At 37.5% G+C, this 19,540-nt stretch overlaps 1 protein-coding gene across 3 annotated transcripts in view; it reads right to left on the bottom strand.

Annotated features, from left to right (window-relative positions):
- The window catches only part of LOC131059760 (uncharacterized), a 115,089-nt gene that overhangs the window by 53,501 nt on the left and 42,048 nt on the right, over nt 1–19,540 (bottom strand). For 2 of the 3 annotated variants that reach the window (XM_057992801.2, XM_057992803.2), the window contains 3 exons: nt 18,530–18,737; nt 17,596–18,293; nt 17,168–17,455 (listed from right to left, as the gene is read on the bottom strand). In XM_057992801.2, coding sequence (XP_057848784.2) covers nt 17,168–17,455; nt 17,596–18,293; nt 18,530–18,737 — 1,194 coding nt within the window. The remainder of the gene's footprint in view (nt 1–17,167; nt 17,456–17,595; nt 18,294–18,529; nt 18,738–19,540) is intronic. The other variant, XM_057992802.2, reaches the window with a different exon arrangement.

Here is a 19,540-nt window from a genome sequence, read left to right as displayed (position 1 = left end):
GAGAAATTTTGAATATTCATATCATAACATTGATAAAGCATTTATCATAGACATTGTCAAAGCTTAATACATAGCATTAGACTTGAATTGAGATTTAGCATTAGCATAGCATTTATCATCAACAAACAAATTAACAAAATTCAAATGCTTCCATTGTCAATTTGCATACATATTATGTAAGAATTATTACCAAAATTCCCAAAGGCTCCAAGTTTCTACTTCGGAATGACAAACATAGAACTAAGAAAATATATTACGTGCCTAATCAACAAATGCAACTAGTAGGTTTAAATCAAAATTGGAGCTCGAGTTTGAATAACTACTAGTATAAGGGGCTGCCTCAAGCAATGGAACCCCAAGCAATCGCTCCTATGACTCCTTTGTCATCAATATGTATAGCATCTTCGGGCTTAACATCCCAATGTAAAGCTGGAGTTTGACGATATTCAAGAATTTGGTGATCCTGTAACTGCAAAGCACTATGTATAGCCACCAACTTCTCCAATCATCTAGTGGTAAAGTTGTTCCTCTTGACTGATTGGATGAAGCTATATGTGGACCAATTCCTCTCTATAGCAGAGGAACTGACAACCTATGAAAGAAGACGGACGACAAGTAACCTCAACTCTAATGCATCCTTTCCATGCCATGTCCACCATCCAATAGGGTCGATTTGGACTGATGTAGCTCTATCTTACCTTGCCTCTACTCTATTGAAGGTTGGAGGAACTGACAACCTATGAAAGAAGACGGACGACAAGTAACCTCAACTCTAATGCATCCTTTCCATGCCATGTCCACCATCCAATAGGGTCGATTTGAACTGATGTAGCTCTATCTTACCTTGCCTATACTCTATTGAAGGTTGGACCACAGAAATTGGCAAATGAAAGCCACTATGTATGAAGTAAAGAAGATTCCTCTTCAATAGACATTTTTGCAAGGACCTTCATGAAGCCTTTTTTCACCTCTTCATCATGAGATGGAGGCAATCTCCCAGGTCTTGCTGCATATCGTTTGGGATTGAGAGAATAAGGCTATCAGATGAAGCGGGGTGTTCATAATGTTCCAACATTGTGTCACAATGGGCCTAAGATGCTCCTCATAAAATCCCAAAGTAGGGTCCCTACTATGAATTGCTTGTTTGATTTGTCCAAGCATGCTATCAAAGGTCTCATAAATCTCTCCAAAGTTAGGAGATTCAGTATCTGCACATCTAATCACTCGCACAATAGGCTCAATGAAGGAACAAATATATTTGCAAGTGCAAACAAGTTACAAAAATTAAAATCATAAAAAAGAATGGACATGTTTCACAAGTTAGAAACATATATTAAATTATTTAATTAACATTTTAAAAACTAAATAATAAAATCAGAATTTTTGTAGCTCCTTGTGAACTACTAGTCATCATCAACGATTTTTTGTTTCACACCTTCCCTCCAATGCTTGCCTCATGCCATCTACCCCACTCCGCATTGACCACCATTAATTGTAGAGCCTCCTAGACTTTCAAGCGTCCTCTCTAACAAAATGAAGTAGTTGTCATTTCTAGTCTCCACAAGCTTGAGGAATTCCTTCCTTGAAAATGTCTGAAACAAAGCAAGTGAAGTGTGATGGTTGCAAATGAACATCTACACATCTTTTGCCTCTAACACCACTGCCTTCAAGCCAATCTGTCTTCCCAATGTCCTTCAAGGTATTGTTCAATGCATGAACACAACATGGGGTCCAAAAAATGTGCTTATTAGCACCCTCCACCATCAATCCAATTGACTTACACAGGTTGAATCAGTCTGACTTACACAGGGTGAATCAGTCACTACTTGCACAACATTAGAGGCTCCAACCTCTTCCATGGCATCTTTCACAATTTTAAATCAGAATCCTGCATTCTTACTTTTCCCCAAACAATCTATAGCTCTAAGAAATAAGAGCCAATTGAACTTGTGACAATAATATTGATGAATGGCCGATGTTTGTGAAAGATGCCAACGTCTGATTTTGACAGCTGATTTGTTTGTTTGATTCAATTCTGACTTTGAAAGAATAATTGCAAAATAGAAATTACTTTAATTCTGAAAATAAAAAAATCAGACTTTGAATTTATTCATCAGCAATACATGTAAGCAAATAGGAGTTTAATTTTCATCAACATAATTAATTTTCATCAACATAGGCATAGTTGGCCTACCAGGTGTCCAACGCAGGCTAGAGGCAAACTTTATTAACTTGAAAATGAGGAATAACAAGATTGGAGCACTTCCAGCTATGGCAGATGACTCCAATAAGCTTTATTCACCTATCCAATAATTACCTAAAACAAATATGTAAAGAAATCCTGAATCCAATGCAATTCTTGAACTTCTCCTAGGAGAGAGGCTCTAATTTGGTGTGCTTTCTACCCACTGATTTGCTCTTGTAGCTCCAAAATGAACTAATTTCACCAGATAACCATTGGAATTCTTCTTATTAGCTGCTAACAATAATTTTTGTATCAAAGAACCAAGTTAATACCCTGGTATTTATTTTTTTGGCTGTCACAAGTGGTACGATTCAACTAGGGTATGAATGGCTGACCCCAAATTGCTACAAAACTCTGAAATATCTCCTAATACCTGCTCAGATCTGAAAATCAGATTGTAAACTTACTGTAACTGTCAAGGAATCTCTGAATTCTGCCCTCCTTCGCCAAATATGAGCATTCCAATCAAATCGGTATGTAGAAAAGTGAAAGGGATTTCGTCCTAACACCAAAAATTGGAGGTTTTCATCCCCAATTTTGCTCCAGAATCTTGCCCAACCACGTTGCAGACCTGAAAGAATGAAAATTTTCTCAAAAATAAACCAAAACAATGAATAATGAATGCCCAAAATGGCCTCCAACATGTTTCTTTATTGGCCTCAAAACCTAATTCATTTTTAGGGTTCCCTTGCATTTTTTTTAATTAATTTTTTTATTTTCTTTATGTCTCCCTCAACCCCCTTAGGATACCCTATTAATAAAATTAAGTTGTTTTTAAAAAACAACTTAGATCATGTCTCCTAGGCATCATGGCACAAGGGGGCTCCAAATTGTTACTTTATTATAATAATATAAAGTAACATTATTATTATTTATTTAGATCCATCTTAAGAAATATTAAATATTTCCCAAATAATTCATAAAATGCTCTTTGCGTCTCAGAACTGAAATCTGACCGAAGATACCTGACCAAGGATGTTATCCCAATGCTGCAGGCGAACTGGCAGTGATCCCCTAAAAAGTAGCAACCCCCCTAGAAAGTAGTAAACTATATCCAAACATCTAGGAATGCTCAAAAACGATCCTGCTATACTTTGTGGCCCTCCGGGTGGTCAACCAATCAACTAGTAGTCCTCCCTAAAAAATAGGGATCCCTCCTAAAAAATAGGAACTGCCTCTAAACATCCAAAATGGCTTATAAAGCCCTTGTGCAACTCCACAAGCCTCTTATGGGTTCCCTCTTCACTTCATTAGCCTACGGGAACCAAATGATAGACCAATCCCTACTCAACTGCCTATCACCTAGGAAGGGGACAGTACAGTTTGATAGTGGTCCACCCATCCATGATTATGGAGCACCCATCACTTATCCATGTTTGTCTTGTATCTTCCATCAAAACACTCACCTTGCAATACTCTTGTAATGTCCCCATCCTAGTCAGGGACTTGGGTTTGAGGAGTTAGCCTATGTTTGGACCCTTGTAGGCTAACAGTGTATGGATAAAGGGGTCAGTAAAGCAGTATCTTGAGGAGTGGTCTGTTTATTTGTTCTAGTTCAGTGTTGAAATCAGTTCTGGTCTTCGTTTCATCAGTTTCTAACACTTTATGAGGATTTCCTATTTTTTAGGGAAAAATTGCTAAAAATAGACATGGTCCTATTTTCATTGGCATGGCGAACTGTGGCCCTAGCTTCTGATAGATTCAGTTTCCGAGCAATAATGAGAGAGATATGAATTTTTAAGTGGTTCCACAAGCAATTAATATTTTAATGAAATATTAATATAAAATCATAAAGTGCATCACTTAAATTTATTTAAGTGAAAATTTATTATCTCCTAAGCTAGGCGTTGCTTTTAGGGTTAAGTTGGAAACCCTAAAAGCAAGTTATAATTTTTAAATCCCTAATTGCCAAAAATCGCACCTTTTGGGTATTTGGGCAGCCAAGATGGAAATTAAACCTCATTCTTTGATATTGAGCATTTGACATTTTCTTCTGAGCACTTGGCTATGGCGGCTAGGCTTTGGACATGTTTTGGAGAGCGTGCATTCTTCAGAATTCAGTAGCTTTGAGATTGTGAAAGATCAATCGAATTGTTGCAGCTTGGTTGGCTTCATTCAAAAGTCAAATTGAATTGAATTGGGGCAGATTTGGCTTCTTACAAGGCAGATTTGTTGGAGGTTTCCTTATTTACTGTTTTGTTGTTGATTCTTTTGTGGTTTGGAGGCTTCTTTCCCAAACATACAACTTGCTCATTTATTGGCACCATCTTCCACTGTTTGGGTGTCTTCGTATTAAATAAGAGCAGATCTGAATTGTTTCAGAATAAAAATCAGAACTTTGTAAGTTGCTGATTTATTCTTTCTTTTCAATAAATTGGCTAAGGACCTACGGGTATGCTTCTAAATTCTCTAATTCATTGTTTCAGTTGATTAAATTCAGTATTATTTCAATATGGTTGCAAATTAAAGAAACCCTCTTCTGCAACTTCTGTCTATTTCTGAAAGACCATCTTAATAATTAAAAACTACAAAGAAGATCTACAAATTACAACAGTTGAAGAGTTGAACCAGCAAGGGTTCATCACAGTGGTATCAGAGCTTTGATCCTGCCTTCCTGGAGGGTTAGATTTTTTTTATGCATCAAGAACAGACTAGGCCTCATAGGTATTACACACGCAAGAGACCTAATTTACAGGGTGATCCTAATCAAACTGAAGAAATACCCTTGGAAATTATGGGGGACAAGAGTGATGGTGAGCCACGCAGAGAGGCTGTGAACAATGAGGACCAAGATGATAGAGTTATTATGAGGGATTTAGTAACAGGGCAGCGACAAGTGGCAAATGTGTTGCAGCAGTTGACTACAGCCATACAACAGATCACTGTGCCAAGGGGGCAAAATCAGAACCAAGAGGAAAATGGTAGTGATGTTGGTCGCCCGAGGGCAAGAGTGACTCCCACACACACCTATGATAGGCCTACATGCCAAACCTTTGTTAGAAATGAACTTGAAGAAGAGGATGTGGCTGAGGAGGAAGATGAGGTGGCCTTTAAGGATAACGTAACCACACTTCATGATGAATGGGATGCATTACCACCAAGAGTTAAGGAACATCTTAACTTTGACAGGTTTATGAGTCAAAAGATGGAACACAATAAGAAGTGGAATTGGAATGACAGGAAACCTTGGAACAAAACTAATGATCTCAAATATGCAATCAACAAGCTCATACTTTCTACTTTTGATGGCAGCGGTAGTGTTACAGCCAGAGCTTGGATTAGCAAGTTGGATACCTTCCTGAATCTACGTCCTATGTCAGAAGAAGATGCTATTAAGTTTGCAGATTTGCATTTGAATGGGGTAGCCCATGATTGGTGGCACCTTGGGATGGTGACTTTGCATCATGACCTTATTACTACATACCAAGAATTCACTGACAGATTGGTTGAGCGTTTTGATAAAAGAGATCTAGAGTTGTATTTCAGAGATTTAGCTCAACTGAAACAAATGGACAGCTTGGAATCTTATATTAGTGAATTTCAGAAGCTTTCAGTTATGGTAACTAACATTTCAGAGAGAAGGTTGGTCATTCTTTTTGTTGCAGGTCTTTATGAGCCTATGAAAGGTTGGATTAAGGCTTTTGATCCCTCTACCTTGCAAGAAGCCATGAGGAAGGCACGCAGCATGGAACTTACCGCTCCTCGTAGTAAGTTCACTCCAAACAACAAAAAACCATTCTCAGCATTTAATGACAGCAAGTCTGATAAAAAAAAATCAGAAAATGTGGACCAAGGAAAGAAGTTTACAGCGCCTTTGGATAGGGAAACACTCAATGATTTGCGTAGAAGGAGGTTGTGTTTTCATTGTAAGGGCCCTTATGATCAAAACCATGATTGTCCCCTCAAGCCTACGGGTCAAAATAGGAATATGGAGTGGTTTTATGAGGAAGAAAACATGACTGATAACACGGACCAGCAAGCTGATCAAAATGACTCCGAGACTAAAAATTCAGAAAAGGAAGTTGAAAATGAAGGAGAAATCGATCTACGGGAAGCTCATATGTCTAGCATGCAAGGAGAAGGTTCTTTTAGGTTGCGTGGACTCTTGGTTGGTCAAAGAGTCATTTCTCTACTTGATACAGATGCAACTCATAATTTCATAGATGCACGGTTGGTGGAGAAATGTGGAATTCAAACTCAAGAGTTTGAAGGCATAAAGGTGAAAGTTGTTGATGGTAATGTGCTGACTTGTGATAGAATGATTTCAGACTTACCCATGAAACTCAATAATTATGAATTCAAAGCTGATTTTTATGTGGTTAACATGGGAAACACGGATGTGGTTCTTGGCATGATATGGCTTCATTCCATAGGTGAATTTACACTCAACCTCAGAGATATGGAGATGAAATTCAGGGTTGATGGGACTAATCATGTTCTTAAAGCTATCAAAGCCGGCAACTTGAAATTAATCACTCTCAAAAGAATGGAGAGACTTGTCAAGAATGACATGGTGGATTGGGCAGCAGAGTGTAAACTCATGCCTACTTATGAGGAGCAGCATAAAACACCTCATCATTCAGATATTCAGGAGCTTAGAGTTAAGCATAAAAAGGTGTTTAGTGACATACCTCCTGGTAGGCCTCCTGATAGATGCATAGAACACATTATTGAGCTTGAAGAGGGCACCAAACCCATTATGATTACACCTTACCGGCACCCCAAGCAGTTGAAAGATGACACTGAGAAAACTATCAAAGAACTTCTAGCAAAGGGACACATAAGGCCGAGTAAATCTCCTTTCGCTTCATCAGTTGTTTTGGTGAAGAAGAAAGATGGTACACTCAAAATGTGCATTGATTATCGTATGCTGAATAAAAAGACTATAAAGAACAGGTATCCCATTCCTCGTATTGATGAGTTGTTAGATGAGCTTCATGGAACTTGTTACAAGATTGATTTAAGAACAAGTTATTATCGGATCAGTGTCAGGGAGCAGGATATTGAGAAGACTGCATTTAGATGTCATTGTGGACACTATGAGTTTTTGGTTATGCCTTTTGGGTTGACCAACGCACCAGCTACCTTTCAGTCCGCTAAGAACAAGGTCTTCCAATCTCTGTTGAGGAGATTTGTTCTGGTTTTCTTTGATGACATTTTGGTTTACAGTAGAACTTGGGAGGAGCACTTGGTTCACTTGGATATTGTTTTAGGCATACTTGACAGGGAGTCCTTCTACACCAAAGAGTCCAAGAGTGCATTGGGAATGGTAGAACTTTTGTATTTCGGTCACATAATCAGCAAAGAGGGAGTTCGCATGGATCTTGATAAGGTTCGTGCCATTGTTGATTGGCCTACGCCTAAGACCCCGACTCAACTCAGGGGATTTGTTGGTTTATGTGCCTTCTACCGTCGGTTTGTTAGTGGTTTTTCATGGCATGCTGCACCACTCACTGATTTGACCAAGAAGGGTGCATTTGTTTGCACACCTCTCGCACAGGAGTGTTTTGAGAAGTTCAAGCAATTGATGACTACATGTCCAGTTGTTGCTTTACCCGATTTCACCAAACCTTTTGAGCTTCATTGTGACGCATGTGGAGACGGTATTGGTGCAATAATTATGCAGGACTGTCATCCTATAGCTTATGAGAGCAAGAAGCTTCGGGGTCCGGAAAGGAGCTATAGTATTTATGATAAGGAAATGTTGGCCATCATGCATGCAATGGCCAAGTTCAGGCAATATTTAGTTGGCAGCAAGTTTTGTTTCAAAACTGATCATAATAGTTTGAAGCATTTTCTTGGACTGTGGGATCTAAATGAGCGTCAACAGAAGTGGGTCAGCAAGTTATAGTCTTATGATTTTGACATCTCCTATGTCAAAGGGACTCAGAACATTGTTGTTGATGCTTTATCTCACTGCCCCCAATTGAGCTCCATGGCAGTTGTGTACGAAGATTGGAAACACTAGATTATAGCAGAGTATGCCAAGAATCTATGGGCATCTAGTATTATTGATGGAACGGTACAGGACAGCAGGTACTCTCTTGTGGATGACCTCATCATTTAAAAAGAAAGGATATTTTTATTCCCAGGTTCTGAGGTGAAATGCATAGTATTGAGGATTTTCCATGATTCACCTATGGTTGGACATCCTGGGTACTCTAAGACCTATAGGCAAGTACGGGAGAGATTCTCTTGGAAGGGTCTCAAGTCTGATGTTCTTCAATATGTCAGAGAGTGTTCTGTTTGCCAGCAGAACAAGCAAGAGCACAACTTCCCTGCAAGGTTACTTCAGCCACTTCCTATTCCTGACAGGAAGTGGGAATGCGTGTCTATGGACTTTATTACGAGCTTGTCAAAAGCCCAAGGGAGAGACAGCATCTATGTGGTGGTGGATCGGTTGACTAAGTATGCACATTTTTTTCCGATCACGACTACTTATTCCGCTGGTCAGGTGGCTGATCATTCTTTCGTGAGGTATTTAGATTGCACGGTTTACCTCGGAGTATTGTCAGTGATAGGGACAGTAGGTTCATGGGTCACTTCTGGCAAGAGTTATTTAGACTTTGCGGGACAGAGCTCACTCCGAGTACTAGTTACCACCCCCAGACTGATGGACAGATAGAGATTGTCAACAAATGGGTGGAGGGAAACCTGCGGAACTACATCTCAGGGCAGCAGAAGGCTTGGGTGAAGTGGTTACATTTCACCCACCACATGACTATTGTTATTATTCCACTCACCACATGACTATTCAGATGACACCTTTCAGAGCTTTGTATGGATATGATGCTCCTAGTTTTTTGGATTTATTGATGAGCGATTGTCGAGTACCGAGTGTTGGGAATCTGCTATAGGAGAACCAGGATATTATGAGAGCACTTCGTGATGATATTCAAAAGGCTTAGAATCAGCAAAAGCAATATGCTGATCAAATGAGGGTTGAGCGATCTTTTGAGATCGGGGATATGGTGTATTTAATGCTACAGCCCTATAGACAGTCATCTCTTAGGAAGAAGGGCTCAGAGAAACTCAAGCCACGTTACTATGGTCCTTTCAGGATTTCCAGGCGAGTTGGCCAAGTGGCTTATGAGTTAGATTTACCGACTAATAGTAAAGTTCATAATGTGTTCCATGTGTCACGCCTTAAGGCGGCATTGGGACAACAGATAGTTCCTTCTACACTTCTACCACCCTTAGATGATGAGGGGAAGTTAGTGCTAGTACCTGAGGCCATTCTGGAGTTCAAAGAGCGTCATTTGCGGAGAAGTGTCATCAGGGAATTTTTGATTAAATGGAAGGATTTGTCGATAGAGGATGCTACTTGGGAGTGTGATCGCATTTTATAGCATCCAGCATTGAGTTTGCTTGAGGACAAGCAAATTTTGGGAGGGTGGATTGTAATGTCCCCATCCTAGTCAAGGACTTGGGTTTGAGGAGTTAGCCTATTTTTGGACCCTTGTAGGCTAACAGTGTATGGATAAAGGGGTCAGTAATGCAGTATCTTGAGGAGTGGTCTGTCTATTTGTTCTAGTTCGGTGTTGAGTTCAGTTCTGGCCTTCGTTTCATCAGTTTCTAACACTTTATGAGGATTTCCTATTTTTTAGGGAAAAATTGCTAAAAATAGACATGGTCCTATTTTCATTGGCATGGCGAACTGTGGCCCTAGCTTCTGACAAATTCAGTTTCCGAGCAGGCAATTAATATTTTAATGAAATATTAATATAAAATCATAAAGTGCATCACTTAAATTTATTTAAGTGAAAATTTATTATCTCCTAAGCTAGGCGTTGCTTTTAGGGTTAAGCTGGAAACCCTAAAAGCAAGTTATAATTTTTAAATCCCTAATTGCCAAAAATTGTACCTTTTGGGTATTTGGGCAGCCAAGATGGAAATTAAACCTTATTCTTTGATATTGAGCATTTGACATTTTCTTCTGAGCACTTGGCTATGGCGGCTAGGCTTTGGACCTATTTTGGAGAGTGTGCATTCTTCAGAATTCAGTAGCTTTGAGATTGTGAAAGATCAATCGAATTGTTACAGCTTGGTTGGCTTCATTCAGAAGTCAAATTGAATTGAATTGGGGCAGATTTGGCTTCTTACAAGGCAGATTTGTTGGAGGTTTCCCTATTTACTGTTTTGTTGTTAATTCTTTTGTGGTTTGGAGGCTTCTTTCCCAAACATACAGCTTGCTCATTTATTGACACCATCTTCCACTGTTTGGGTGTCTTAGGATTAAATAAGAGTAGATCTGAATTGTTTCAGAATAAAAATCAGAACTTTGTAAGTTGCTGATTTATTCGTTCTTTTCAATAAATTGGCTAAGGACCTACCGGTATGCTTCTAAATTCTCTAATTCATTGTTTCAGTTGATTAAATTCATGTATTATTTCAATATCGTTGCAAATTAAAGAAACCCTCTTCTGCAACTTCTGTCTATTTCTGAAAGACCATCTTAATAATTAAAAAATTACAAAGAAGATCTACAAATTACAGCAGTTGAAGAGTTGAACCAGCAAGGGTTCATCACAACTCTCTATCAAGTAGGGTGGTGCATAGCCTATGTTCTTCAAGCAGAACAAATGAAGAACCAACAATTGTCACATCTTTGAACATTTGTTTGAATTTGAAATATGGTGAACATGTCACATGAAATGGTATGGCATTAGCAAAAAAAAAAAAAATGGCAATAGAGGACTCTACCACATCTTGTAATTGTGTGTTAAACATATTTGCAACATTTGTGTTTTTTTCTTTCCTCTAGTAGAAGCAGTATGTAATGTCCATGTTTCAAATTTAACTCATTTAAAACCTAAGAAAACAATTTCAATTCAAAATGAGAATTGTAATATGTAACTTCATTAAATATGAAGAAATTTCATTTAAATTTTTAACTTAAAAGTCTAAGACTAATTCGGAGAATAGAACTTATCTTGATAGCTTTGACGGATTCTGCTATACTCCAATCTGCATACATTCTTCTTTGTATATCTTCTATAAATGCTTCAAAGTCTGCTCCAAAAATTCTTTATAGATCTTCCACTGATCTTATTAATATTCATCCTTTATATTCAGGTGTGTGTGATCTAATCTATCTTCTCTTCCTCAATATAGATCTTCAATGCTGTTCCCAACATCCCTCTAAACCATGGGTTGACTCTTACTGTTGATCATGATTTACTGCAGCTTTAATCTGATTGGTATCTCACAAGTAGTGGAGAATGGGTAAAAAACACAAGTAATCTTCCCAAACAAAAATCTTCAATCTTCAACATGTTGTTGACTCCTCTTAGGCATTCATAGACCCTTGGGTAATGTTGATTGCTCAAATCACATTTAATAATCTGCCAAGTGGGTCCCATTCCCTTTAATGGAGCTGCTGCTAAAAACACAATAATAATTGTGAAATCTCCGAACCTTTTCTAATTGCTGCAAACACTATTTGAGAATTCTTTTATTATAGGAATATGAATAATTATTGTGTGGGGCCCACAAAGCACTTTGGCAAGCTTATTCTAATACTAATTAACCTGAATTTCTATTGAAGTACTCTTCCTTTAATTCTGATATCTATTTCAGAACAAAGATCCTCCCACATTGTATAGGCCATTCTTTTGCTCGCTTGCAATCAATAGGGTTGTCTCTAATAAAAACTTATGTGCTGGCAATTGGTAAGCCAAGTGGAACAATGCTAACCAGAGCAGATCCAATTAAGTAATCAAAAGTAAATAAGTTTCTAAGTTCCATATTCCTATATCCCTTTGAGCAATATGCTGCTGTCGCTGATCTTGACCTCTAAGCTTGCAACTTCAGATATGGATATTGATTCCTTTATGCACCCGATATTGTGCCTCTGGCATTTCCTCCCTAAATGCGATCTAAACTGGATTAAGAAATCCCAATAAAAATACCCCCCCATTGCAAATGTTTGTGATTGTTATCTTATACGCTGGGAATAGGTGGCATAAGAGACACATCTTTTGTCTATTCCTCATCACTGCCCTTAATGTCTTTTATCGTGCCCTTTCAATTATAACCAAATTGTTATATGTATAACTAATATCAGTTACTCCTAACCGCATCTTTCATTAAATGGAGATTAGTTAAGAAGGTGCTTTATTATTACTTTGATGCTGCCATGATTATCGATATGCTTGGAATGATTAGTTTCCTTGACAGTTCGAAGGACATTAGGTATTCTATAATCCGATAATGTGAGGTTGTCCTTACCAAGTGAATCCAATTATCATGCTAGTCGAAAATCTGCTCAGCTCATTAAGGCATAATACTGATCATCACCTTGAATGGGATCGATTATGCTGATGTATTTCAGATCTGATTATTGTGTTGACTTCCTTACTCAGATCGGTGTAGATTTATTACATGATTCTGTTACCATTTTCATTATCTGAACTGGCCAATTTTATAGATCCTCCTGGCTACTTCATGAACAGATATATGTATACCTTCCAACAATGTGCACAATTATTATCTTGTTGATGGGTTTGGAAAAGTTATGCATCTATCATTGGTTAAGTTGATCAATGGCCATGGTTTCGTATATATGAGAGATTTGTTTCCCCATGAGAACTTGGATGCTTGCAAGTCTTTATGCCTTGATTGGTGGCTAAACTATACATTCCTTAATGTCTTTACCTTAATAATCCATTGGAATATGGTGATTTTCCCAATGTTCTTCTATTTTACAATTATAATAATACAACCTAATATTGGTACTATGTACTCTTGTTACTTCTTAACTACTTAAAAATTGCTATCAAGGCTGCCACCCTTGATCACACAACTGTTCATTGTTCGTTATCTTTTTGGGTCAAAGATGGGGACATGACATAGTAGAACCCTCTCTCCCATGTAATCCAACATCTATGGATGTTGTAGGCAGCGATACACTAGGTTGCACACTCTCCAATGAAGTTCCTTGCTTTTTTGCCTCCCCCTCCATATGCAATCTAGTTGTCTTTTGTGTTGGAGTTGTAGTTTCACAACCTTCCACCCCTTTACCACCTATCCACAAAAGATGACAATAAACTCTTGTATAACTGCCCCAATGTCTTTTGTGGCACAAATGGCAAAGCCATTCTCTACTCCCCCCTTTATTTATTTTTCTTGTCATTATCAACTCAAATTGCAAATTGCAATAGAGGTTTCTTGGGGTTAAAAGGCCCTTTTGCAAATTCTTGGAGTTGGGAAGGACATTCAAGACGGTTTGAACTTGCTGGCCCTAGTACATTCCCACTCCCTAAAGAACCCCAGTGCCTACCATACTTTTGAGTTCCACTTCTTGATTTCACTTCAATCTCAACATCCTCACTATCACTACTAGTATTCAAACAAAGCTGCAAGTTTATAAAAAAGGAAAAATAAAATTACAATGCCCTTTGTATGTGTTAAAATTTTTGATAAAAACTTGAAAAAATGCAAAACAAATTGAAAAAACAAAAGTAAGATTAACTTACCTCCAATGCAATGGATTTGAAGTCCTAATCTTCTCTTTCAACTGTTGTTCACTCCTCTTTAATCTGCTTCTCTTCTCTTGCTACTCTTCACCACAACTTTGCAAGTGTCAAAATGAGTAGCTTTTTTTCTTTTTGGCTGTTTAGATATGTAAATTACATTTAGGTTTTGTTTGGAGGAGTGGCCATCCATATTTTTCATTTTAAAATGTGTTTTAAAAAACAAGGGAAAACAATAAATTGTGACATTTTCACACATCGCCCCATTGCAAATGGGAACACCCCTCTTTTTCGCTTTCTGGTGTGGTGTTTTGCTTAGTTTGCTTAGCTTGGCAATATTTTTGGGTTTCTTAGTCTCCTAGCTCTTATAGAAGGTGATGTCTTGTCACTTTAAATGGGAGAACATTGTTCAATCCATGTAGTAAGTGTGGATTCATTCTTGTATGGGCATGTTCAGGTCTGGAATTCCTAGGTTGAGATGTGGAATAGAGGGACACTATTGTCAACTAAAGCTTGGTCTGGAACCTGCACAACAGGTTAGTCAACATTTCAATTATGCTATGATAGATCATATTCAACATTCTTTATATGTTGCCCAGTTTATATGAAGGATTCAACAACCCTTTCTCTCCCTACACCTGTCCACATTATGGAGCTCAATGAGAATCACACAAGGCGCCTCGAGTCTATCCCTCTCCAACAAGCCCAAGAGCACCAAGGACCTCGTCAACTTAGCCTCTCAGCCCACACTCGGGGTTGGTGTACCTGCTGGAGCCTAGTGCTCTTGCTTCCTTGTATTCTCCCTCCATAATTAGATGGTGAGATTAAAAGGTATTACAGACATCACATAATTTACGTAATCGTCATATGAACAGTTAGTGATAGAATGGCATTATTACACTGTCATATCTATTGCAGTCTATATTAATATTATTATTAAATTCTGCATAAGAACATTATCAGGCGTCATATATTAAGCATACATATTAAGCACATCCCCATGCATACCACCAAGAACAAGTATGTTAGTGCCTGTAACTTAATAACAGTTCTGATCTGATCTAATCAATGGTGATTTCAATGGATGTTTTTGATTGCTTTCCTTTATATCTCTCAATGTGAGGGAGGAGTCACACCTCTTCATCATGTATGCCCTTTGGCAGGAGACACATCCTTTCACCATTAGCCCACTTTGAAAAAGTGCAACTCTTCATTATTTCTGCCCTTTGAAAGGGACACAACCTTTCACAATCAGATCGGAACTTCTTATTTAAATCAGATCTGCTCTTCTCATTCCCGAATTATCCCCCCTCAAATGAGGTTCTCTTCTCCCTTTTATATCTCATGTTTGAGGGAGTTGCAACTTTTCATTTTATGTCTTTTGACCATTCATTAACTTAATTAAATTTTAATTATATTTAATTATATTCTTTAATATTTTAATTTTATTATTATTATTTATCACTTAATTTTATTTCAAAGTGGGGACATTACAAAAATCCATGTTTGAGGTGGGTTTCCTTTAGGAAATCTGAGGTCCAGATTCCCTTTCAATCCTTACATAAGTTGAATTTCACCTTTCAGGATTCGGAATTGCCATGATGATCATTTGGAAATCTATGTTTGGAGTATGGAAATCCAGAATTGGAAGGTGATTAGAAAAATTGTCAAATTGTCGAAAATGCAAAATCTTGTCAAGGATAATTTATCGAGAAAGAACTTTAATTCCAAATCCAGAAAATTGTTAAGGGGAAAAATGAAAATCCTTGTGCAAGTTTAATTTCCACTTGCAATTCCATGATCAAGGCGAAATTCCACTTCATTTTCCATGGATGGATTGAATTTCCACTTGCAATTCCATGATCAGGGCAAGTTTGCACTTCATTTTCCAGGACCTGGGCGAAATTTCCATACCCAATTGCAATCCCGCCCAAGGAATGAATTTCTTCCCTGTGCTCCAAGTGCGCTCAAGGGGTGAAGAAGATGGAATGGCGTCTAAGAGTTAAACAAAAAAATACTTCACAATGCTTGTCTATCTCAAAATTCCACTTGTATAACGGAATTCTGCCCTCCAAACATGAAACTCCTGTTCCATGGTGAAAATGCGCTCAATAATAAAGATGAAGAAACACTAGCCTTATCAGTTAGTTTAGGTTTTTTATTTTAGGGTTAGTTTAGGTATAGTTTAGATTTTTTATTTTAACTTTTCAATTGTTTATTTAATTAATTTAATTTTTTGTTTTTGTTTGGGGGCATGGGATACGGGGTTGCGGCTCAGAAATGTGGGCGAACACGTCTGTCACAGGTTTGCCCATGACATACATGACCAGGACCTGTATTTGTACAGACCCAGTACAGCATATACCCAAAATTAAGTAATATAGAATCCAAATGATAACCTTTGACTCATTCATATGAACTTATTCCAAGTTATGAAATTATCAAGCCATTAAAATATATTGCTTTTACTTGTCATGACTCATACATTTATTTCATCACTATAAATTTGCTGTTACATTATGATTATTTCTATGTCATCATTGATGAACCCAACATAGCCGCATAAATAGAATTCTATGCAGTTTTTCAAGGACAGCAATTTCTAATATCAAGTGACAACACCCCAAAATAATAGGCAAATAACCAAGCAAAAAAATAGAGTTACAAGGATATATACTTGGTTGTGAATAAAAAACATCCAATTGATATTGGCATCAGCTAATACCTGTACCAGAGACCGAGATAGATACGATATCTATGCAGATAGGATGGCATGAGGTACTAGGAGCAAGAAACTATAGCAATGAAAATTGGAAGACGTTACAATAAATGCTGGAGACATAGTAGTTAAAGATTAGCAATCTAGTTCAATTGAAGAATCTGACTCCAATAACGACAGTGAATTAAAGAATTAAGACTTATTACACCTAAATGAACACATAAGCATATGAGTTATCATTCTAGTTTTTTTTACCATAAAATGCTATTTTTGCAAGGTATAAATTTTATATAACCTGAAAGAACTCCATTTTAAGTAGCAATCCTCTCTCACTAATAAATTTGCAGTTTGTGTGCATTGCCAATAACACCTGGATTTCCACAGGTCTCAAACCAGTTTAAACTTTAATATAGAAGCCTGCTTGTCAGTAATTGAAACTGTGCTATTGGCATAAGACATACTCCAATTTGCCACTAGACTACAGCCCAACTAAGAAATTCGTGGTGTATTTAGTTAGCAGGAATATTGATCAACAGTAATATTGAACTAGCAATCAGGTATAGCTTATTATCCATACTTAGCATTTCTTTCTGTGCTCCAAAAATGTAATAGCATTTACAACATTCTACCAAGCAAAATATTTTCAATGTTATTTCCAAAACCAAGCAAACAATACTCATGTTGACTTTGCTATAAGCCACAAAGACCCAGACAGTTACTTCCCATTACCATGGCAATACCAGGGTAGTTCCGTAGTAGTAGCTGTACAACTAACCACATTGCCACTTCTGTTTCTGCCTTCAGCAACTCTGATTGAAAAACAGCAGGCCATAGTAGAAAGAATATGCAACCATAATATAAAGTTTTTGTTGATGAGCTTAAAAGGCCAGGTACCAGACAGAGAAATGCAATCCCTAGCTGCAATGTACGTTGAGCAACAACTCCCTTGGGTTGGTAACTTGTTAATTGACTTTGAGTAACAGTTTTACCAGCTAACGCATGAAGCCAAAACATTACCTGTCATTAGCAGGAGAGGTGATCAGACAACACAGAATATAATTTGCTGGTCATAAAATGGTGATAATGAGAAAATAGTAGAACTGTTATATTAAAATCCAGGCAACTAGAAGAACCATATAATAGCTACCAGAGTTCACCTCCTCATGGGTGGGCTGCAGGTCACATGCACAGATGAGTACACAGTATAACCTTAGATGCCCATGCAACTGCCCTCTCCAGCCATCCTCATGAAATAAAATTTCTGCATCCACAAGAAGTACTCGACGTAAATGTTGAATAGTGTCCTCCATGTCACCAGTATATAATTTGAAGTCCTTTGAAATGTTACTTGCTTGAGTTAAACTTGGTAGAAAAGATTTATGTTTCTTTTGTCCCAAGCTAATAAACAAAAGCATCCATTCAGAAGTCTGTTTATCAGAGAAGATTACTCTTGAAAGAAAGTCAAGCTCATCATGCAATAGTTCAAGAGTTGTGTGCATGACCATGTCTGCAAAGATACATTTTTTAACAAGAGCTTCTCGACAACCAAAGGTAAACTGGGGAACAGATTGGCACAGAAGTACAAATACCCAACATGCTTGCTGTATGCAATGAAAAACTGCACGATTTAGTTTATATTTGCTAGCATTCTTGGAAACTTGGCATTGAACACTGTTGTCTATGAAAAAGGACATATCAGAAGAGGAAGGGTCTATTTCTATTTTTCTCAAAGACTTTGATATAAATTCAGCAAGCAATATCACACTATCTTGATGCAAGAGAGGATTATTTATCAAGATAGCTGCTAGAAGAACACCACCCCATTTTGCTGTAAGCAGGCCCTTCACTAGAATTTCTGCATAAATAAATTAAAAAATTCAATTTAGTTACCATTTACCATGTCAGAATATATTTATAACAAGCAATGAATATGTAAGATTCTTGCAGTTTTAAGAACATACTTAAGAACCAATATGCCTTCGGATGAAAATCCAAGGTATATATGAAAGATAAAGATACTCAAAGCTGTTGTAATGGTAAGGATCAAAGAACTCAAAAATAAGATTTACAAATCTTACAGAAAGTTGAAACCTGGTTCTAATAGATCAGGGCAACGGGAAACTGCAATTGGAAGCATAGACAATAGATCTGAAAAGAAAATTTCACTGCTCCAAATGCCTCCCTCGGCTTTGCACTGTTGAATCCACCAGCTTTCGGCATCAGAGCCGGATTCAATTATACAAGAGAAATCTGATGCACATTTCCGCAAGGAAGTGATTGCAATCTTTGCCCGATGAATCTGCAAGATATGAAGCCAACCATAGATCATTATGCAATTTCAAATAACCTGTTCCGTGAAAGACATACATTAAGAATCCAAAAGGCAACTAAAAAGCAAAGAAGCATGAAAAGAACTGCATATGCAGAGTAGAACACCATCAGCCAATAATAAAAAGAATTCAGAAGCAATGTTACAACTTACAACCTAATTCACCTACATTCTTGTTGGCTAAAGGATTAGAAACCCAGACACACAATGTTGTTGAGGCGATGTGGATTAGAGAAAGCATGTGTGTAGAGGGAAAGAATGAGATTCCTTGACCCACTACTTATTGAAATGGATTAACAAGTCTTTGCTAACCTCTTTTCAAAAATCAATCATAGTTATCCTAAAAAATGTTCATTGAAGCTCATGATTAAAAACATAAAAAACTGTAGGTTAAATTTCAAATTGAAGTTATTTACAATCTGAGAGATATCAATAAGGCAACTGATTTTCTGGTAAAATCTGCAGTTCCTCTGGCAATCTGCCTAACTGATCAGAATACGCATTACATGAAGGTTGTTAGTTTACAATGCTGGCTAAAAATGAGTGCAGTCCAACAGATGGATGGGAAACATGGCCATTCTCATGTGACCACAACATCTGCAAAAAATGTTAGTTTTTTGCCAGAGAATGCATATTTATGGGGTCTGTTGATGTGTTTTTTAATGACAGCTCCTAACACAGAATAAAGTTGCCTAACGGTCACTTCACTCTCTCTTGATCAACGTACGATTGTATTGTATGCTAAGATTGCCATGAGTTCAAACAATCGACTC

Source organism: Cryptomeria japonica, chromosome 3, assembly GCF_030272615.1.
Source record: "Cryptomeria japonica chromosome 3, Sugi_1.0, whole genome shotgun sequence".
NCBI lineage: Eukaryota > Viridiplantae > Streptophyta > Pinopsida > Cupressales > Cupressaceae > Cryptomeria > Cryptomeria japonica.
This window is presented reverse-complemented; position numbering and strand designations above follow the sequence as displayed.